This window comes from Pseudorca crassidens, chromosome 12, assembly GCF_039906515.1.
Source record: "Pseudorca crassidens isolate mPseCra1 chromosome 12, mPseCra1.hap1, whole genome shotgun sequence".
Classification (NCBI taxonomy): Eukaryota; Metazoa; Chordata; class Mammalia; order Artiodactyla; family Delphinidae; genus Pseudorca; species Pseudorca crassidens.
Window position 1 is genome coordinate 69,871,101 of NC_090307.1, and position 21,715 is coordinate 69,892,815.

Below are 21,715 nucleotides of genomic sequence, written 5' to 3' on the forward strand. Positions count from 1 at the left end.
AGGGAACAGTACAAAGCCTGGTATCTGACAGATGCTACGTGCTAAACACACGGCACTTACTTTTGGTGCTGTTGGCCACAGTCGGTGGGAGATCCCACAGCAGCTGTCTAATGTTGCTCAGCTCGCCCCTGCCCTCGGCCAATGGCTGGTTTCCCTCAGGACTGTGAGGACCCCAACCCCCTGATCCGGGCCCTGGCTGTGCGGACCATGGGCTGCATCCGCGTTGACAAGATCACAGAGTACCTATGCGAGCCACTCCGGAAGTGCCTGAAGGACGAGGACCCATATGTGCGCAAGACGGCGGCCGTGTGCGTGGCCAAGCTCCACGACATCAATGCCCAGCTGGTAGAGGACCAGGGCTTCCTGGATACCCTTAAAGACCTCATCTCTGACTCTAACCCCATGGTAAGTCTCTGCCACCCACCCTGCCACCTCCACCACCTCCAGGGTTGCTTGGGAAGACCTCTGCTTGACCCTCCACTAGGCAGCCCCAGTTCTTGGAAGTCAGAGCCCTGCGGGGTGGGCTAGCTGTTTTCCTACCCGCAGTGGTTTGGGCGCCATCTTTGGAGTGAGCTAGACCTGGATTCCCTTCTCTGCACAGCCCTCTTTAAGGAGCTGTGTGACCTCAGGCATCCTACCTAACCTTCCAGAGTCCTCTTTTCTTCATTAGTAAGATGGATCTAATTCTGCATGACTGCCGGGGGTGTTGGGAGGCTTAAGCCGTTAAGGTAATGTGCCTGGCGTAGCCTGGCACACAGTGGGTGTGCACCCAAGACTAGTACCCTCCTTCCCCTTCCAGTCACTGTCATTGTCACCGTCCTCTCACCAAGACTGTCAGAGAGCTCTGAATGTGAGGTACTTCTCCCTTTCCTCACTTCTTTGCAGGGTTGTAGAGAATCACCCTTGAAGTAGTGTAGCCTGGAGGACAGGGGACCAGAAAGCAGCTGGGAGGGGAGCTGGTCTCCTCACGGCTGGTGATGGCAGCAGTTTGGAGAACAGTTCGGTAGGGCCATGTTTAAAATGAAGTATACAACCCACCCGGCCCAGACGTGTCATTCTGTGTCCCTCTGAAACACTGATCCCATGCGGGTGCCGAGTGGCCAGTACGACGATGACCGTGGGAGCATTGCTTGATTACGGGAAAGTTGAAAACCACGCAGAAAACACATAAAAACAGCTGCTCTGGTGGAAATGGGTTGCAGCCCCAGAGCTTCACCTGGCAACCCCTCTGTGCTCCAGCCCCTGAGGGGCTCTGCAGGAGGAACCTTCTAGCTCTGAGAAGCACAGTTGTCAGCTCCCACAGTGAGCTGCTGTAGCTGGTAGAGCGGGACTCCGTGTTAGGTAGCAGGGAGCACTATCTGTTGCAGGAACTTGGAGCTAGATCTTTCTTGTTTTGTGTTTTTCTTTATTGTCAGGTGCACTGACTTTAGTTTCAGCTTACAGAGGAGTCAGTAGGGTGCGTGCTTGGAGTGGGTCTCGGTGCTCCAGACCCTGCCCTTCAGGTCATATTCCTTTCAGGATGTTTGAGCTCTGACTGGCCAACATCATTAGCCTCACTACCTCCCTGACCTGAGAGCAGCATCCCAGACTCTGTCCCTTCTACCCTCTCAACCAGGTGGTGGCAAACGCAGTGGCTGCCCTCTCGGAGATCGCCGAATCTCACCCCAGCAGCAACCTGCTCGATCTGAACCCGCAGTCCATTAACAAGCTGCTGACAGCCCTGAACGAGTGCACCGAGTGGGGCCAGATCTTCATCCTGGACTGCCTGGCCAACTACACACCCAAGGACGACCGGGAGGCCCAGAGGTAGGAGGCTGCCCTTGATTGCCAGCCTCGCCAGGCCCTGGGGTGGGAGGCTCCAACCATGAGCTGGCCCCAGGCCTCCAGGGGGCTTCTTTCCAGGCCTTGCCCCACAGACCATCCTCAGACACAGAGCCAGCAGGTTGACAGTGGTGTTGCTTCAGGCAGTCAGCACACTGCTCACTGAGGGCACAGAACAGAAGCCAGGGCCTGACCTGGGAGCTGACAGAGAGATCTTGGTCACTGCGGGCTGAGGAAAGAGGTGGACAGCATGAGAGCCACCACTCGTTGAATTCTTACTGGGTGCCTGGGACTCTGCTGGGTGCTTCCTACGCGTTAGATAATCTTTAAAGAAACTCTGTGAAGGCAGCCCCATCACTGTCCCCGTTTTACAGGTAGGGAAACTCTGACTTAGGGAGGTGGAAGAAATCACCTAGGTCACCCAGCTGGGTCTCCCCTGACTCTTGGTCCTAACCAACATGGTATCCTGCCCCTTTTTTTTTGTTTTTGTTTCTTGCGGTACGCGGGTCTCTCACTGTTGTGGCCTACTCCCGTTGCGGAGCACAGGCTCCGGACGCGCAGGCTCAGCGGCCGTGGCTCATGGGCCCTGCCGCTCCGCGGCACGCGGGATACTCCCAGACCGGGGCACGAACCCATGTCCCCTGCATCGGCAGGCGGACTCTCAACCACTGCGCCACCAGGGAAACCCTCCTGCCCCTTTTGAATGCCCTCACAACAGAAGGGCGTGAGTTGACATTCATCCAGTGTTTACTGACTGCCAGGCACTGTGCTCAGTGCTGTACATGCATTGCCTCATTTAAGCCACCAGCAACCGTGTGAAGTTGGCATCATCATCTCCATTTTTTTAGATGAGGAAACTTGAGGTTCAGAGTGGTTTTAAGCTGCTTGGGGTCAGTTAGCAGGAAACAGAACCAGGAGCTAGGTCTTCCTCCTACAGAAGACAAGCTATCTTGATAACTAAAAACAGGGTGTTTCCCCTTGCTTGTCTCTCCTATTTGTCCCCCTCGGAATGGACCGCAGCATCTGTGAGCGGGTCACCCCCAGGCTCTCCCACGCCAACTCCGCTGTAGTGTTGTCTGCTGTGAAGGTGCTGATGAAGTTCATGGAGATGTTGTCCAAGGACCTGGACTACTATGGCACGCTGCTCAAGAAGCTGGCCCCGCCCCTGGTCACACTGCTGTCGGCCGAACCGGAGCTGCAGTACGTGGCCCTGCGAAACATCAACCTCATCGTGCAGAAAAGGTACTGGGACCACCACATATGGGTAGTGTGTGCCCTGGGGGGGGGATCTCCTGCTGGGAACAGGGGCTCTGAAGGGAAAGTGACCTGTCACCGTGCAGGATGTCTCAACAGCTTAACCCAGGGGTTCTGAGCCATCGGCATCTTTGTCCCACAGGGGACATTTGACAATGTCCGGAGACATTTTTGGTTGTCACAGTGGGGGCTGCTACTGTCATCTAGTGGGTGGAAGCCAGGGATGCTGCTCAACATCCTACAGTACACAGGACAGCTCTGCCCCCCCATAGAACTATCCATACCAAAAAGTCTGTAGTGCTGAGGTTGGGAAACCTCGGCTTAGCCTAACCAGGTAGCATGCTGGATAAAAGCTAGCATGCACTTCTTAACCTTGGAGAGTGGATGGTCCACAGTCCACACAGCCTTCCTGAAACAGGCTGTAAGATCGTGTACGTGTGCGCACACTCATTTTTCCTCGGTAAGAGTCCATAGCTCTAGAGGCTGGAGGACTCCAAGATGAGGCACCATGGATTTTGCATTAGCCTCAGGGCCACTCAGAATGCTGAGCAGCCAGTTTCAGTCCACCCAGTAGGAATGACCACAGTAGTGAGCCACTGCTTAAGGGAAGGTACCTGACACCGGGGTGGGTTGGGCTAAGAAACAAGGACCAATCCAGTAAGGGTGCCGGGCAGCTCCATGGAGTGGGGCCAGACTCTGCAGTTCTACTTCCAGCCTCTTTGGTCAAATGGCTGGATCAGCAACTAACTCAAAAGCAGAACAAGGGCCTCTTGTGGACAGGGAGCATGTTTGGAAGACCACACATGCTCCCTGTCTTTATAGCTTCAGTCTGGTTCTTAGTACACACATGGGGGCCCAGAAAAATCAGTGGAATTCAGACATTTGCGATGGTTTGGGAGGTAAATTGGGGCAAGCTTTCTGAGTGCCTGAACAAAGGGATGAGACTAGGGATTCACAGTTGCAGTGTGGGGTTTAGTGAGGTGTCGTGACCTGTGGATCCCAATCAGCAGGAGGGGCTCCCTGTGCTATATTTAACAAGGCAAACCTCCTAAGAAGTTGACCCTGTTGCTGAGGCACTACCAGGCCCAGACCCAACATGCTGTTGGGTAGCTTGTGCCGAGTCCTGATGGCAGAAATCACAACTTCTGCCGCCCAGCTCAGGATCCTGCCTCGCTTTGCCAGGACCTCCCCGCAGCCTGCTCAGCAGCACTGAGGACCATCCTGGGCAGGGTCCCTCCTTTCTCTTTGCTGGGTCTTCTCGCCTCTTCACCATCTGTCCTCATTCCTTTTTGTTCCTGCTCTCTTTTCTGGGAAGGGTGTGGGAGTAGGAGTCAGGTAGGGGAGGTGACTCTCATCTTGCTCCCACCCTTATTAGCACTAGATGTGTGACCTAGGGCAGGCCCCTCCCCCCTCAGTTTTCCTCAGCTAAGAAAAATGAGGTGGGTGGTGCCAGTGAGGGAGGAGCAATGACACTGGTGACAGTTCCTGCCTAGCAAGTGCCTTCTCTGAGGCAGATACGGATCATGCTAGATGCTTTGCATCTACCTCTCACAACAGCCCTGTTATGTAGGTCTCTGTGCCGGGATCCCCAGGACCACCCCCCCCCCACACACACACACACACTTAGAGATTCACTAGAAGGACTCACAGGAGACAGCATATCATTGTTTTCATAGCTGAGGTTTATCATCGACCTCGTAGGGCTGCACAGCTGGATCATGAGGGAGAAAGACAGGTGGAGTCTGGAGGAATCCTCGTGCAGGCTTCCCATGGGGGGTCACACAGAGCATGTTCCTCCCCCAGCGACAGTGCAGCAGCATGTGTGTAATGTTTCTGCCCAGGGATGCCTGTTTGAGACTTAGCACCCTGGGTTTTTTTTGGGGGGGACGAGTCATAAAGGCACCCTCTGCCTGACACCTACCAAAATTCCAGGCTCCTAGAAGGAAAGCAGGTGTTCAGCAAAAACCATGTTGTTTATACAAACAGTCAAGGCACAGTTAACCACCTTTATCATTTAGGGAATGGTGAGAGCACTCCCAAAAGCTGAATTCCCAGATGCCAGTCCTTTCTAAGACTGGCAACTCGGGCCTGCAAAGGTAATGCTTCTGACACAGAACGCTTCCTATTTCGTGAGTGAGGAAACGGGCCTGAGGTCACCAGCTAGGATTGGAACTGAGGCCTGACTCCCAAGCCTGTTGCCTGATGCCTGTGGCCTCTTGAATGTGAACTGTTTCTTGCTCATATTCCCTCTTCCCTTCCTGGAATGTGCTTGGACACACAGGGGCCGGTCAGAACCTTGGTTGGCAGGTCCTGTGCCCAGGAGCGTGCAGCCATGGGGGCGACTACTTTCATGGATGTCAGTTTCCATGTCCGACCCCAGAAATGTCCCAGCAAACATGGAAGGGTTTTCTCACAGGGCCTGTGACTTGCTCTTTGCTCTTCGGGCAACTTGCCCACCACCAGGCCTGAGATCCTGAAGCACGAGATGAAGGTGTTCTTTGTGAAGTACAATGACCCCATCTACGTGAAGCTGGAGAAGCTGGACATCATGATCCGCCTGGCCTCCCAGGCCAACATCGCCCAGGTCAGCAGAGGGTGGTGCCCAGTGCACCGGGCTCTGTGAGCAAGCTCTCCACAAATGAATGTTAACTGATATTTTTGTGATTAAAGAGTTTGTTCTCTCTGTTATTACTTCACATCCATTGAAGTGGTAGTTAGGTGGATATGTTAGCTAGATCAACCAAACTAAGGATTGTCCATCCCTGCCAACTAGTCCTTCCTGTTTTCCTCTTGGGGCACCTGTGACAGCTCTCTCCCTCCCTTGGAACTTCCACTTCGAACAGGAGGCAGAATCCCACCCTTCTAGGGGTGTGTGCATACCCACAGCCCAGGGGTGTTCCAGGAGGTTGCCCTGCCAGATCCCCCCAACTGCATCTTTGGGCCACAGGTGTTGGCGGAGTTGAAAGAGTACGCTACAGAGGTGGATGTGGACTTTGTACGGAAGGCTGTGCGAGCCATTGGCCGTTGCGCCATCAAGGTGGAGGTGAGGCTCTGAGACTCTGTCCTTGGCGGGGGGAAGGAGGAAAGGAAAGGAAGCTGAAACCAGGAAACCAGTCTGATTCCAGCAGAATCTGCCAGCTGCTCATGGTCCAGGAAGGCCTGAGGGTCACAACTGGAGCCCCCAAGGTACCCACGGTACAGATTTGGTTGGGCTCCTTCTCATCTGTAATCTCCCGTGGGCCTCTGAGTTGCTGCAGGTGAAATTAGCCCATCATCGTCAGGGGTCTCCTGCAGCATTAGCTAAGACAGTGTGGCAGCCCAAGCTGGTGGTGGCCCTGGTAGACTTAGCTCTCACTTTGTGGAGCTTTGGGGCAGGGGCTCTGCCTATTGGACGTTTTGGCAGATATCATGATTCAGCTGTCCATGTGCCCTTATCTTCAAATTCCCAAGGGTCATTCAGACCCCTGTGTCCTGGCACTTCATCCCTCCCATTCTTTGCCTCTGGAGAGGTTCCTTGATCACTGATCTGACTCTCCTTAAATGGGTCTCCTGGAGGCTAGGGGATCTGGGACAGCTGGTCACTTTAGCCCAGCCCCTTGAGACGTTTTCCATTTGGCACCCGTGATGGCAGTCTGAGAAATCTCTCCCATAGAGCCTAGTGCAGCGTGTTGGAGTAGAGGGGTGTGGGGAGGGCTGGTCCAAGCAGAGACCTCCTAAATGCTTCTGGTCACGGGAGCCCATTTTGTGGAACAAGTAGAAGTGAAACCCTGCTCTCAGGGCTTGGCCTAGAAGAGCTCCAAAGACCCTCCCTGCTCTCAGAAGCTCTACTGGCCTTCTCCTCAGTCTAATTCTATCTCCCTGTGTCCCTGCCATCCCAGGACCATCATTTTGTACTCATTCTCCCACCTGTTACCTGCAGAGAGGGTTCTCCTGTTTTCCTGCTGTGAAAAGGAAGGTGGGCAAGGTGTGACTGAGCCCTTGACCAAGGCATGTTGGTCAGAGGTTCTGCTGGAAGTGGGTGCAAGGCCTTGCCCACACTCTCCTCTTCCCACACAGCAATCTGCCGAGCGCTGCGTGAGCACACTGCTCGATCTCATCCAGACCAAGGTCAACTACGTGGTCCAGGAAGCCATCGTGGTCATCAAGGACATCTTCCGCAAGTACCCCAACAAGTATGTGGCTGCCCCCCCGCCCCATGAGGATGTTGTGGCTCTGCCAGGGACGGGCTGGTGGGGAGGAAAAGCAAGGAGGAGCCTCTCCCTCTTCCTTATTTTTCTGCCGTAAACAGCATTCTCAAAAGAAACCCTTTATTTTTTGCTTATTTCTCCTGAGCCGACCCTGCTCTGCTCCCCAGGCCCAAATAAGAACTGAAATGTAAAGGATAAAACTCAAATCCTGTTACTTGCCAGCCTCTCGGGCTCTTGTGGGACAGCTGCCCGTCTCTGTTGGCCCCTCCCGGGCCTCCCCTGGGTGGCCCGGGCTCCCTCAGTGCTCACGTGCCAGCCGTGCCCTGGTCTCCAGGTATGAGAGCGTGATCGCCACGCTGTGCGAGAACCTGGATTCCCTGGACGAGCCTGAGGCCCGGGCCGCCATGATCTGGATAGTGGGCGAGTACGCCGAGCGGATAGACAACGCGGATGAGCTGCTCGAGAGCTTCCTAGAGGGCTTCCATGACGAGAGCACCCAGGTGAGATGTTGGGTGGCCGACTTGGGCATGGCCAGCAGCTCAGCACCTGCGGTCCCTCCTGCCCTGAAACCCTCCTCTCAGCCAGGAGGCCTCAGGGCCCTGCCCCTCCTAAAACTGCACTGACGGTGCAGACAGACACAGGAGTGCTGTATGGGTGACAGGTGTGGCTCCTTGCCTCCCACACTGCGGTACCTAAGGGGGACATGTGAGGACACTCTGTGGTGGTGGCTATTGAAGACTGCAAAAGTTTCTGGTTTTGTTTTAATTTTGTATTTATGTTTGGATAGGTATAGTACATTGACTTGGTTCAAAATTGAAAAGACACAAAAGGATATATAGTGAAAATTCTGTTTCCTACCACTTTCCTGGTCACAAGTTCTCCTGGAGAACACCATGTTATTTATTGGTTTCTGGCGGGTACTTCCAGAGAGAGAGTTTAGGAACACACCAGCCAGTTCCTCTACAGAGACATGAATAGTCAATTTTCATCGTTTGTGGTACTTATATTACATAAAGTCAAACACTGATTTAGTAAGTGCTAAACCATTGCTTCCAGGAGAAATATAGAGTTGGGTTCCTACAAACCCCAGTCACAGCATTTTTATCAGCTGGTCAAGGTAAACCTTGTTTTATGTGTGTCTCTGTTTAGAGACACCTTATTTATTAATATATTACTGTTGATTCATTAGCATTGAAGTCATAGCCAGCAGCACTGTAACTCATGCCTGAACAAAGCTCATCTAACACATGTATTTTCTCTAAAAGGCACATCACAGCCTTCTTGCGCTTAGGAACACCAGATAGCGCTTTAGCACTACACTGGGGGTGGGATGGGGGCATTTTAAACAGCAAAATCACCAACAAAAAGCACCAAAATGTGAAAGACATGGCACTAAGTAGACTGTGAAGAAGTCACTTGTTTACAGTATGAGAGTTGAGACAGACGGCAGGGCACCGCCTCACTCGACCTCAGCTGGGAATGTGTACTTCAGGCAACTCGAATTTTTCACTGCTGTGCATGTCTGTGAATGACCGTGAAAATGCCACAAGCACTGATTTCAGGGTCACCAGTAAATTTTAGCAAGCAGACAAATTTGCAGATGTGTCCTCTGTGAATAATGAGGATCAACTATATATATATATATATTTCTTTCTCACTTTTTTAAAATATTTATTTATTTTTGGCTGTGTTGGGTCTTCACTGCTGTGCACGGGCTTTCTCTAGTTGTGGCGAGCAGGGGCTACTATTCGTTGCAGCGTGCAGGCTTCTCATTGCAGTGGCTTCTCTTGTTGCAGAGCACAGGCTCTAGGCACACGGGCTTCAGTAGTTGTGCTACACAGGCTCAGTAGTTGTGGCTTGCGGGCTCTAGAGCGCAGGCTCAGTAGTTGTGGCACACGGGCTTAGTTGCTCCGTGGCATGTGGGATCTTCCCATACCAGGGCTCAAACCCGTGTCCCCTGCATTGGCAGGCGGATTCTTAACCACTACGCCACCAGGAAAGTCCCCTCACTTATTTTTAAATACTGATAGTAAACTATACAAATTGAAACTGATCAGTACCTTTCATCTTTCCCTTAAAAATACATTGGAAGGCCATGCCATTATTAATTATTAATTTGTGCCATTATTAATTTACAATTTCAGAGGAGTCCTTCATGCAGAAGGACCATGTTTGTTTAACCAGCCTCCCCTGACGGATATTTAGGTGTCCAACCTTCTGCTCTTTTAAACAGTACTGCTGTGAATAACCTGTGGAAAGCACACCTGCATGTGCAGCTGGAGGGTGAATTCTTAGAAGCACGATGCTAGGTAGAAGGGCCCGTGCATTGCAGGTTCAGGTTGCTGTAGCAGATTTCCCTTGGTGTGGAGATTGTTCTGGTTTACACTCCTGTCTCAGAGGTGGGAGAGTCCTCTCCTTACCTCCTTTGCCAGCCTAGTGCATGCTCAGACTTTATTTTTGCCTATCTGATTGATAACAAATGGTACCTTGGTATAGTTTTGTTTGCATTTCTGTTTTGAGTGGGGTTGAACATCTGTACATTTGTATTCCCTCTTACGTGAACTGTGCTCATGCACGTGGGGCCTTTAAAATGTCTGTGAGCACAGAAATCTTAGCTGCCCAGCTGGCGCAGTGGAACCCAGTGGATCAGACTTTGGACCTTGAATCAGAGATACCAGAGTCCAAACCCCTCTTCTGCCCCTTCCTGGCTTGCTGCCTTTATGCTAACCCTTTACCTGTCTGAGCCTCAGTTTCCTCATTTACAAAATGAGAGTCATAAGACTTTCCCTCATCCTGTGCTGTGAAAGTTAAATGGGATGCTTTGTGTAATGTCCCTAACACGTGCGCAGCCCCTAAATTAGAAGCACTCATTAATGGTGGTGTCAGTGTTGGTCGGAATTGGTTTAAAAGCACACTTGTCCAGGCAGAAAACGGGACCTTTAGGTTCCTGTAGCTGAGTCCAAGGAGCGTTCTCTCTTCTGCACCCCTGGGTGAAGGTGCGTGGGTGGTGGCAGTGGGGCTGTCTCTGCCTTCCTTGGGTGGCATTGCCCTTGGGCAGGCTCCCCACCAGTGAAGCTTGCGAGGTGTCAGTGCTTCCAGGCTACGTCCTTCTCACTTAGCAACCCCGTAACTGCCTTCCCCTCAGTGGTTCCAGCAACAGTTCAGGCCTGTTTGCATTACCCTGAGCCAGTCCCTGTCTCCGTGGATTGAGAGGGCCAGAGAGAAGGACAGTTCTCTGAGGGAAAGCCAGCGTTTCAAAGCCAGAAGATCGAATGGATGCTGGGTGGGAAAAACAACAGGTGTCTGTCACAAAATAATAATAGTAATTCTCACCGACTCCCACTGCCACCTGCCACGTCCAGCTGGCAGCCTGCCCCAGGGCTGCCTCCACTTCCACCGCACCAGCCTCCCTCCCTTGTCAGAGAAGCAAAGCCCAGTCTGGGCTGGTTTCTGCTCCTGTAGTCAGGTCCTGCTGGGATGACTGCAGAGGATGCCCTGTGGAGGTGTTTCTGCCTGTGGCTCCTCCCCCATTGTAGGGTCTGGAGCGTTCAACCCGCCAAGCCCATTTCCTCATCTCTGGCACAGGGTTCCTGCAAAGCTTATTGGATGTTGTGTGTAAACTGCCCGCTCCAGTGCTCAGCAAACAGTAGTTGGGTGGTGGTGGTGTTTTAATTAGATGGCCTGTTTCCTTTGCCTCCTGGGTTCACAGCACAGTTCAGAGCTTTTATAAGAATACTTAATGCTTTGCAGTTTGGGAACTTATTTATTTTTGGCTGCATTGGGTCTTCATTGCTGCGCGGGCTTTCTCTAAGTTGCGGCGAGCAGGGGCTTCTTATTACGGTGGCTTCTCTTGTTGCAGACCGCGGGCTCAGTAGTTGTGGCGCACGGGCTTAGTTGCTCTGCGGCATGTGGGATCTTCCCGGACCAGGGCTCAAACCTGTGTCCCCTGCATTGGCAGGCAGATTCTTAACCACTGCGTCACCAGGGAAGTCCTAGGAACTTACTTTAGATTGTCTCTTTGAGCCCCCTCGTCCTGGCTCCTAAGCCTCTCCAGCCGTGGACAGGGAGCGCTGCGTCTGGCCTGTCTGAGGGCAGGGGCAGCGGCATCTTGGCAGGGGGACTGCCCGGACCTGCAGGCTAACGGGAGCCTCAGTGTGTGTGTGGGGAGATGAGGTAGGGAGCTGAGGCGGCCCTGTTCCCAGGCAGCACTGCAGACCCGACAGTGATGAATGAGCGCTGGCAGCCAGCTGCCCGGGATTGGGGAGAACTTGGTAAAGAGTCCCTGTGTGGCAGTTGTGGTGACGTTGACGATGATGACAGCTGTTGTGCATTGAGCAGAGGACACAGTTCTTTCCGTTTGTTGTCTCATTGACTCTTCCCATCAACTCTGTGAGGTGGTGCCTCCATTTTATAGATGAGGAAACAGACTCAGAAGTTAAATGGCTCGTCCAGGGTCACCAGCTGGGAAGGCATAGAATCAGAGTTCAAATGAGGTGTGATCTAACTCTGGCTCCAAGTAAGCTGCCATAGATTGGTCTTCAGAGCTCACAAGGACCCCCTGAGGTAGGCCACACATCTCCCTCAACGACTGAGGGTAAGTGGCTTTCTCTAGGCTACCCAGCCAGCGACTCGAGCCAGGTCTGGAAGCCAGTCCCCGAGCCACCTCCTGCCTTGGACACAGCTAGCCTGCTCCTCTGCCATTGGCCCATGTGTCACCAAATTGCAGGGACTCTGGATGCTTAGTCCCAGAAACAGACTGCATCCCCTCAATCCTGCATACCAGGGCAGCTAAGCCATTTGTTTTTGTAAGTGCCCTCCTACCGGACAGGCCCAGGAGGTGCAGCCAGCCCTGTTGCCACCCTTCTGCCGCAGGCCTGTCCCTAGCACAGTCTGGGGAGCCTCAGGCTGTCCTCTTGTCCCAGGACTGACAAAATGCGATGGGGCTAAGGAAGGTCTATGCACAGAATTGTTCTTTCAGAGGTGTGTTTTTAGTCAGCAGGTTTTTCCTAAGTGCCCGTTACACACCAGGCACTAGAATGAACAATAGCCAGGGATGCAGCAGTGACAGACACGATCCCTGACCTCAAGGGGATCTCTCCATAGGGCTTCCCAGTGGCTGGAAAGCATCTCCAGTACTGTGGGGTGGTGCCAGTGAGGGGGACAGGAGGCTACAGAAGTGGGGAGGGGGCACAGGAGGTACGTTCAGGTGAAGACAGTGGCAGGTGAGAGGTGGGGCTGGTGGGGGTGGGGCAGGAATGGTTCCCGTCCTCTGGTGGAAGCACAGTTCCTCACAACAGGCTGACTGTGGGCCCTGCTGCCCCAGTCTGCTGGGCATCCCTGGCACCTGTTGCACTTGTTGGCAGATGGTCTTTAATAAGCATACCAGGCACATGTGTTGCCTCCGTAAGCTGCGGGCTCCTGAAGGCTGTGAGGCCTGGAGCCCTGATGGGTTTCTGGGACCCTAGCACTGGGCAGCAGCCCCCACCTGCCTGGGGTTGCCAGATAGCACTGTGGGCAGCTCCTTCCTGAGCGGTCGGGCGAAGGTCCAGGCTTCTCAGCACTACCTCTCCCCTGCTGGACTTGGCCTGTTTGTGTGGCCAACCCCAAACCCCGGAAAGCTGTTCTCAGCCTTTGAACATCGTTTTACCTCTCTGAGGTCCTCACCTGGTTTCCTACTGTCCCCACAAGAAGCTTACACTCCTTCCTCGCCTCCTCTCTGTCTTCCTGCAGGTCCAGCTGCAGCTGCTGACAGCCATCGTGAAACTCTTTCTGAAGAAGCCGACAGAGACTCAGGAGCTGGTGCAGCAGGTCCTCAGCTTGGCCACTCAGGTGGGTGCGCAGCCTGCCTGATGTGCCCAGCACAGCCCTTGTTCCACGGAGGGAGCTTCAGTCCAAGGAGCCAGACCTGGGTGGTCCTGCCCCTAAAACTGGCACCACTGGGATTTGGTCCCAGAGCATTCCAGGATCCCTGCTCAAGGAGCTCAGTCACAATCAAATAGAGGTGGGGCAGGGGCAGGTGGTGACTGAGCCAGACCATACATGAGAGAGGAGAGGGAAGTCCCTGAGAACCGGGAGGGCAGACGGTGGAGGACGCAGGGAACGGAGGCAGGAGCGGGCTGGGGGGAAACCGGGGGGCTGGGCCACATCTATTCAGGCGGTTTACAGGTGTGCTCCCGCCAGTGCTCAGGTTGCCATCATCAGTCACCCTGTGATCCCCTCCATGTCGTGGGACTACGGATGGGGCTCCCCCTTCCCCTCACCTGGTTGCTCCGAGTTTCACTGGCTTCTCATCACCTCCCAGGACTCAGACAACCCGGACCTGCGAGACCGCGGCTACATCTACTGGCGCTTGCTCTCCACGGACCCCGTGGCTGCCAAGGAGGTGGTGCTGGCGGAGAAGCCGCTCATCTCGGAGGAGACAGACCTCATCGAGCCGACGCTGCTGGACGAGCTCATCTGCTACATCGGCACCCTGGCCTCCGTCTACCACAAGCCGCCCAGTGCCTTTGTGGAGGGGGGCCGGGGCGTCGTGCACAAGAGCCTGCCGCCCCGCACCGCCTCGTGAGTACCAGGGGCCACTCGCTGGCCTGAGCCTCCCCATCTGCTTCCTCGGTTCAGTAGCACAAGCACTCGGGCCTGAGTCTGAGCAAAATTACGATTCTAGCAACTTTTTAGTGAATGCTTACTACATACCAGGTATTGACTCGGTGACAACAGCTCTGAGAGATGTCCCCTCTTAAGAGATGGGGACAAGAGGCATAGAGAGCTTGAGTGCCTGGTGCAGCATCCCAGGCAGCAGAGCTGGGCTCAGACTCGATTCTGCCTGACTCCAGAGCCCCGTTCCTCTCGCCTTCCTGCTCTGCGGCTCCCAGGGTTGTTGGCCTGGTTGTCCAGTCCTCTGGGGACCAGCACCCGCTCTTCTCTTTAGAGTGGGCTGAGTGAGGGGAATACAGATGGCCCTCCCTTCCCTCAGCCCGTGAAGCTGGATCTCTCGGAGAGCCAACATGATGGATCAGGCGTCGGAAGGCGGAGGAAGGGGGGATATAGACAGGCTTCTGGGACAGTGAGGAGACCCAGGTGCCTCTCCTGAGGGTGGATCCTGGAGACTGGGGGCTCTGGCCTCCCTGAGATAGCCTGACCCCCCACCCTGCTGAGCCTTTTTCCCTGTCCTGACAGGAGTGAGAGCACAGAGAGCCCGGAGACGGCCCCTGCTGGAGCGCCCCCTGGCGAGCAGCTGGATGTCATCCCCACCCAGGGCGACCTGCTGGGCGACCTCCTCAACCTGGACCTTGGCCCTCCGGTGAGTGGCCCACCCCTGGCCACCTCCTCGGTGCAGATGGGAGCTGTGGACCTTCTCGGCAGCGGCCTCGACAGCCTGGTATGTCCTGGGGCCCCCTGTGGATGAGGTTGATAGTGATCTCTGGAGGACCGATCGTTGAACGCCCTCTCTGCCAGACGCCAGCCAAGGGCTTCAGGCACATTTGCCTGCGAAGGTGATCATGTAGCTCCTTACACATCGGTGAGAGACTGAGGCTTAAAGAGGTCAGGTGACCTTCCTTCCAAAGAGAACACAGCTGCTAAGTGGCAGACACAGGATTTAGCCCCTTGCCGGGCTGCTGAACCCCAAGAGACCTGGAGCAGTGTAGGGCCTGTCTTAGCCCCTTCCCCTGAGTCTGGCACCTCGGCCCTGTAAGCCATACCTGCATCCACTTACCCCACATGCTGCACTGGTTGGGAGTAGCAGCCCAGCAGGCCTGAGAGAGGCCCATGAGAGGTCAGGGACAGTCCCTCTTCCCCTGTGAAAGGGGGTGGTAAGACTGGTCTGGGTGTTTCCCTGGGATTTCTTCAGGCAGCTGGTAGAGCCGGGTGGAGGGGGCAGTGGGGCCCTTGTCACTTGGCTATGCCTGTCTCAGGTCCCCAAGGCCACAGCATAGGAAAGGGTAGGAAGGACGAGGGTGGTCAAGTGAGGCCAGTGGGTCATGCCCTTCGTAGAGACAATGTGGGCCCCTCATAGGCCCGGCACAGCTTCACACCAGGCCCCTTTTGGGTGGAGCAGCAATGACTAATTTTCTCCCTCTTTCCCTCTCTTTCTTATCTCTCTGTGTCTTCTTTCCTGGCTTTTCTCTCTGCATGTGGCTGCCTGTTCTCTTCACCCTGCCTGCTTCTGCTTGGAGATGGGGGATGAGCCTGAAGGGGTATGGTTCAACCCTTGTGCCACCAACCCTGCTGCTCCTAGATCGCGCCCCCAGCATCCCAAGGGTCGGGTGATGTCAAAGCAGTTCCTCCCTGCTAGCCCTGGCCTCTGTCCAGTGTCCTGGCATCCTCCGCATTGACTGCCCAGCATCCAGCTGCCCTTGGGCCCCCATGTCCATTAATTCCTCAGCCCATCCTCACTACCCTACAATGAAGTTGCCTTGTCATCCTGAGGCTCGCCGGCCCTCTCAGTCCCCACAACCCCTCTCTGACATCCTGGGGTGCGTGCTGTCATCTGCTGAGCACAGCCCCCTCACAGCATTGTGTCTCAAGTACCCCTTTATCCATGGGCTGTTAGTTTGTGAGTGTCCCCAGCCCTTTCCCTCAGGGCCTGCGGAGCACGGGAGGGCTCGGCCTCTCCTCTCCACCCACCTCACTCTGTCTTGTTTCTGCAACTTAGAGTTGATGTGATTGCAGCCCTGCAATACCCCCTCCTGGCCTGCCCCCCTGTTTTCTAAAGGGCCAGGTGGCCACACTCATCCTGGGGCCCTGATGTCCCTGCCTTTGATGCCCGCCTTTGACCTGTTTCCCTTCCTTTCTAGATCGGGGCCTCCAACTTCGTGTCACCCCCAGCAGCAGCAGTACCAGCCAACCTAGGAGCACCCATGGGCAGTGGCCTGAGTGACCTCTTTGACCTGACCAGTGGCGTGGGCACCTTATCAGGATCATATGTGGCTCCCAAAGCAGTAAGTGCCATGGCTTCTCTCGTGGCAGGACGTGTGGCTCCTTAAGTGGCCCACTGTGTGGGATTGGCCCTGGCCGGCCAGGATGGGCTCCTGGAGCAGCAGTTGGCCAGCACGATGCTGAGGGCAGCAGGGAGCACAGGGAAGGGATGCTAAGTCAGGCGTGGAGGCCTGGGGAAGGCTTCACGGAGGGTGGTGTTGCTGGAGCTCAGGCCTTCAGATCAAGTCAGAATTAGCAAGGCAAAAATGGGGAGCGGGCTCCAGGCCCAGAGTTGAGGGAAAGCCCACACCTTCCAGAAAACTGGCAAAAGTCCCATCTAGTTGGGTCGGTGGTTCTCAGTGCTGTCCTACCCAATGCTCCTAATTGATAACAGGGGTTTTTTAATGCCCCCTCCTTTCATAATAAATGAGATCTGTGGACTGTACATCCTACCTATACATATAATTTCAAAAATGGTAAGATGTTGTCATCGCATAAAAGAGACTTAAGGGCTTCCCTGGTGGCACAGTGGTTGAGAGTCCGCCTGCCGATGCAGGGGACACAGGTTCGTGCCCCGGTCCGGGAAGATCCCACATACCGCGGAGCGACTGGGCTGTGAGCCATGGCCGCTGAGCCTGCGCGTCCAGAGCCTGTGCTCCGCAACGGGAGAGGCCACAACAGTGAGAGGCCCGTGTACAGCAAAAGAAAAAAAAAAAGAGAGAGAGAGACTTAAAAAGAAGAGAGTAAAATGATGTATTTCAGTGTTGTGGAGGCTTGGGCATGCCCGCCCCAGATCTGATCACATTGTTGGGTGCTGGCAGCAGTGCAGAGTCACAGTGACACCACAGCTATAGAGAGTGTTTGTAGCTCACGTGCCATGAGTGATGTGGCCAGAGGTGCCATTAGTTTCTGAAATGGTGACTGACTTCCAGTTAAGTTCCAAACAAAACAAGAAACAGGCTTCCCTTGATTTTCACCATCATTAGTTTCCTGGAAATTTCAGGGCAGTTGAAACCATGCAGAAAATACTCAAGGGCTGCAGGACAGTGGCTCATTGTGAAGACCGTTGTCCTCAAGGCAGCATCCCTGACCCCAGCCCACTAAACACAGTGTGTCCCCCCCCCCCCCACCATTGCCTGCCTGGCGGTGCCTCAGAATGCCCACTGGGCCACGCAGGGCAGTACCCCTACCCCCAGACTCCTGCCTAGACCAGAGCTGAGGAGGGAGGAAGCTGGCAAGGTCGGCTGCACCAGCTTTGAGCCTTTGTTCTTGATCCTGGTGCAGCAGGAGACATTGGAAGGTTTTAAGCAGGGATGAAGCAGATTTGCACTTGATAGCAATCCTCTGGCCACCATGTGGAGGCCAGACTGGAAAGGCTAGAGCAGAAGCAAGGAGCCGGTGGGGAGACTGGCAGGAGTTGGCTGATGGCTGCCGGACAGCAAGGCACTTGTAGGGGTGGAAAGGAGGCTGGACTGGAGGCAGGCATAGCAGGACGTGGCAGGACATGGGGCTGGCGGGGAGGGGGATTCCAGCTGGAACAGTGGGCAAGGGGCAGGATGAGGGAAGGAGAGCTGAGTTCGGGGTGTGAGAACATGTGGGCCTGGCACTAAGGAGAGCACAGTGTGGGCCAGGCTTTTAGCCTCAAGGAAGCTGCCAGAGGGGACAGATGTGGCCTGATCCCTCACGACACTCAGGTCACACACCACGTCTGCCGCTTCGTTCCCAGCCAGAGCCGCTCTCTATTCCAAGGTCCCCTCCCCAAAGCAAGACACAGCAGGGCTTCAGGGGCACAGGGACATCTCCCTCATGACTGGGGAGCTATGAGCCAGCACCTGCCCTGCCCTGCCCACTACACCACAGTGGTGGTGGCCAGAGCCCCCAGCCAGGATTCCTGGCAGGATCTGGGCCTGAGGGGCCCCCAGCAGGCGGCAAGTCTAGTGCTGGCAACTACACACTTCCGTGCCGGGTACTGCATGAACATGGCATGGCCACCATCCCACTAAGTCCTCCCAGCAGCCTTATGATGCTGTTATTCCCATTTTTGCAATTGAGAAATCTGATTGCTTTTTCCTAAGGTCACATAGCTGGTAAGTGACAGAGTCTGGAACTAATGTAGGGCTGTGGCACCAAAGCCTCTGCCCCCAACCCTTATGCGATCTTTTTGTTTTTCTTTAAAGATTTAATTTCATTTATTTTTGGCTGCATTGGGTCTTCGTTGCTGTGCACAGGCTTTCTCTAGATGTGGTGAGCGGGGGCTACTCTTCGTTGTGGTGTGAGGGCTTCTTTTTGCAGTGGCTTCTCTTGTTGCACAGCACGGGCTCTAGGTGCGCGGGCTTCAGTAGTTGTGGCTTGCGGGCTCTAGAGCCAGGCTCAGTAGTTGTGGTTCACGGGCTTAGTTGCTCCGCAGCATGTGGGATCTTCTCGGACCAGGGCTCGAACCCGTGTCCCCTGCATTGGCAGGCGGATTCTTAACCACTGCGCCACCAGGGAGGTCCCCCTTATGTGATCTTAAAGTGTTTAAGGACCTCAGTGTGCCTATCTTAATGTCAGGGGTTGTCAGAATCAGCTGGCCCTCAGGGAGCTTGCCTTCTACATGTGGGTTCATTTTAACAGGTATTATCACTGCTTTGTCTTAGTGGAGGGCCAGATGAGAGTACCAACTGGAAGGAGAGGTGAAGGGATCCCAGGTTAGGAGTAATCAGAGCAGGCTGCCTGGAGGAGGAGTCCTTGCAACATGGGCAGGACTTTCTCCCTCCCGCTACCGTAGTCACAGGCGGGTTCTGGGATGTGGGTGTGCTCTCCCTCCAGAAGCAGTGGCTGTGCGGGCTACATTTTCCTGACAGCGCTGTGACTACCTCGAATAGTTTGTCCTGCGTGCATTCCCCGCTCCTCCTGGTCAAGGGGAATGAGACTCTCTGTACAAGAACTTGGAGTTCCTCAAGCACTTGGGCCAGTGGATGCTGACAGTTCTAGACTCCATGAACCTACAATGACCAAGAGAGATGAGGTCCCTACCCTCGGCAGTCAGGATGGTGACAGTGCCAGAAAGAGCCAGTTTTGCAAGAACCTGGGAAAGGAAGCCAGGTTCCTTGGAAGGGCAGGGAGCAGGGAAGTCACCGTGGGAGCCCTCTGAGTGCTGTGTGCCAAATCACAGCTCATGGCTAAAGCCATGAGATTCTGCTCTCACAGATTTGTCTGGGGGAAGCAAAGCATGATCAGAGTTAGCAATTAGGACGGGGTTAGGGTGGGGCATGCTTTCCAAGCAGAGGGAGAACAGTGTGTGTGTGAGGACCAGAGCCCAGGGAGAGCAGGGCACCAGGCCTCGGAGGCCATGGGCAGTGGAAGCATTGCAGGATTGAGGGGGTTCAAGGGTGCTGTGATCTGATTTGCATTTTAAAAGATGGCTTTGGCTGCTGTGGAAATTGGGGATAGAAGAATTGGGCAGCTATGCGGGTGGCTGCCATCTTACCTGGGGATCTCTGATGGTGGCTCAGACGCAAGCAGTGCCTGTGGAGAGGGGAGAGCAGAGAACGTGGTGGCAGATGGGAGGAGGTGGTGTTGACAGGACCTGAGCTGCATGACCATGGGGGTCATGGGTGGGCTGAGGGCTGGTGCCCAGATGCTCTGGTTCCTGGTGTTGGCGACTTGAGAGACAGTGGGGCGTTCACTGACACAGGGCACCTGGAGAAGCTGGCCTGGGGCGGGGCTGTGAGCTGTCCTGGTGAGAATGGCAACTTGAGAGGCATTTGCGCGTCCACAGGATGGCCCCTACTGGTGTCCCTCACGGGCACAGCTTTTAATTCATGCTGTTCGCTTAGCAAACGTTCCCTGCATACCAATCTCACACGAGGCTCCGAGCCAAGGATACAAAGACAGAAAAGCAGAGCCCTCCCCTCGAAGAGCTGTCTGGGGACCGAGAAGACAGTTTATTTGCTAAAACGTCATTGCAGCGGGAGCCTGGAGAAGGAACCTGGGGGCAGGCTTCCAGGAGGAGGTGGGCTTGAGCTGAGACTCGGATGACAAGGGCAGCCAAGCAAGCAGCAGAAGACCTGCCAGGCGAGGGGTGCTCTTAGTACTGTCCTTGGTCAGGCCAGTTTGTACAATTAAAGGCCAGCCCTGCCTTCTGCGAGGAAGGGCAGGCTGTGACAGCCAGGGAGGCCTCAGGCTCTGGCTGAGGCCCAGAGTGCCCTTGGCTCTCGACTCTCCTTGGCTCGTCAGGAGGCTGGCAGGGCCCGCTTGTCTCATCGCCTTCCTCAACCCTGCTTCTGAGTCATCCTCTGACCTCCGGAGACTCGGCTCAGCCTTGGGCACACCAAGTTCCTCCCTGCCCTGTGCTGCTCCAGCACGTGGCCACACAGCTCGGGGGTCCTGGGCAGGCTGTGCAGGAGCCTTCCTCCCTTCCTACGGTTCACATGGTCGTCCCCTGATGGTAAAGGCAGGTGTGATCAATCTGAGAGGCCCCTTTAGGTGTGAGGGAAGGGGGGGTGGGGGAAGGACCCTCACGTGGGCTATGGAGTTGGGGACATGGTGAACACCAGCCCCCTTCCCATCGTCTTCCCTGCAGGTCTGGCTCCCAGCTATGAAGGCCAAAGGATTGGAGATCTCAGGCACCTTCACCCGCCAGGTGGGCTCCATCTCCATGGACCTGCAGCTGACCAACAAGGCCTTGCAGGTCATGACCGACTTTGCCATCCAGTTCAACCGCAACAGGTGAGCTCCCTGAGGCCCGCCTGCTGAGAGCCCACGCTGGTGACTGCAGGCAGGTGCTGAGGGCTGTGGGCCTGGAGCCTCTTTCTGGTGAAGGAGGATATTCCTCACAACCACATCTCAGGCCAAAACTCTCTAAAGCAGTGATTTTTCCCCACAGTAACCTCTTTATGTGGACACCAAAGTATGAGGTGGAGGGGCAGCGCACCTCCCTTTATTTTTGCTTTCCCCCACTGCCCCAGGGGCATTTTACTGACATAATCTCCAGATCTGAGCAGCTCCTGTCTCAGGAGTCTCTAAGAAGGAGGATGGGGAGTGGGCCTGCCCCCCAGCCTCCCCCATGTGGCAGGATTAAACCACCAGACAGGGCCTCTGTGAATGGTGGCTGCTCCAGGCTCCTAACCCCTACCAGGTCCCCTTCCAGGGAAGTTCTCCTGTCTGGCACCATCAGGGTCTTCATGGACCAGGCCAGCTAGGCCAGGGCTCTCTGGGGGACCCCAGCAGCCTCTCCTGATGATCCTTCTTCCTGAGCGGCTCTAGTGATGAGCAAACTGAGCCTCTAAGAAGTTGACTGAAGGGGCTGTTTCCTCAGGGTGAGCCTGTGGGCCAGTGGTTTCCGACCCTCTGTCAGACCAGGGAGACCCTAGAGGCCACAGAAACACTCCAGTGTCTCTTACGCTCTTGGGCATCCTCCTGATTTGCTCACATGCTGCTATACCAAGAAGCAGGGCTTTTCTGAATCTCTGTGGCCATCTTATGATCTAGCCAGTTCTGGCCCAGACAGTAAAACCCAGTGTCTCGTTTGGGATGGTCACATCCCTCCTGGGAGA

General features: G+C 55.0%; 1 protein-coding gene and 1 non-coding gene across 7 annotated transcripts in view; both read left to right on the forward strand.

Moving 5' to 3' along the window:
• Positions 1-21,715, forward strand: part of AP1B1 (adaptor related protein complex 1 subunit beta 1) — a 53,210-nt gene that overhangs the window by 27,176 nt on the left and 4,319 nt on the right. For 4 of the 6 annotated variants that reach the window (XM_067700338.1, XM_067700335.1, XM_067700333.1 and 1 more), the window contains 13 exons: positions 160-405; positions 1,616-1,806; positions 2,842-3,063; positions 5,539-5,659; positions 6,023-6,118; positions 7,132-7,247; positions 7,597-7,762; positions 12,993-13,091; positions 13,564-13,823; positions 14,439-14,640; positions 15,437-15,457; positions 16,058-16,201; positions 20,743-20,888. In XM_067700338.1, coding sequence (XP_067556439.1) covers positions 160-405; positions 1,616-1,806; positions 2,842-3,063; positions 5,539-5,659; positions 6,023-6,118; positions 7,132-7,247; positions 7,597-7,762; positions 12,993-13,091; positions 13,564-13,823; positions 14,439-14,640; positions 15,437-15,457; positions 16,058-16,201; positions 20,743-20,888 — 2,030 coding nt within the window. The remainder of the gene's footprint in view (positions 1-159; positions 406-1,615; positions 1,807-2,841; positions 3,064-5,538; positions 5,660-6,022; positions 6,119-7,131; positions 7,248-7,596; positions 7,763-12,992; positions 13,092-13,563; positions 13,824-14,438; positions 14,641-15,436; positions 15,458-16,057; positions 16,202-20,742; positions 20,889-21,715) is intronic. The other 2 variants (XM_067700337.1, XM_067700336.1) reach the window with 1 other exon arrangement.
• LOC137204228 (small nucleolar RNA SNORD125) lies at positions 21,379-21,475 on the forward strand. The gene has a single exon (XR_010933468.1). It is a non-coding gene; the product is annotated as a small nucleolar RNA SNORD125 (small nucleolar RNA).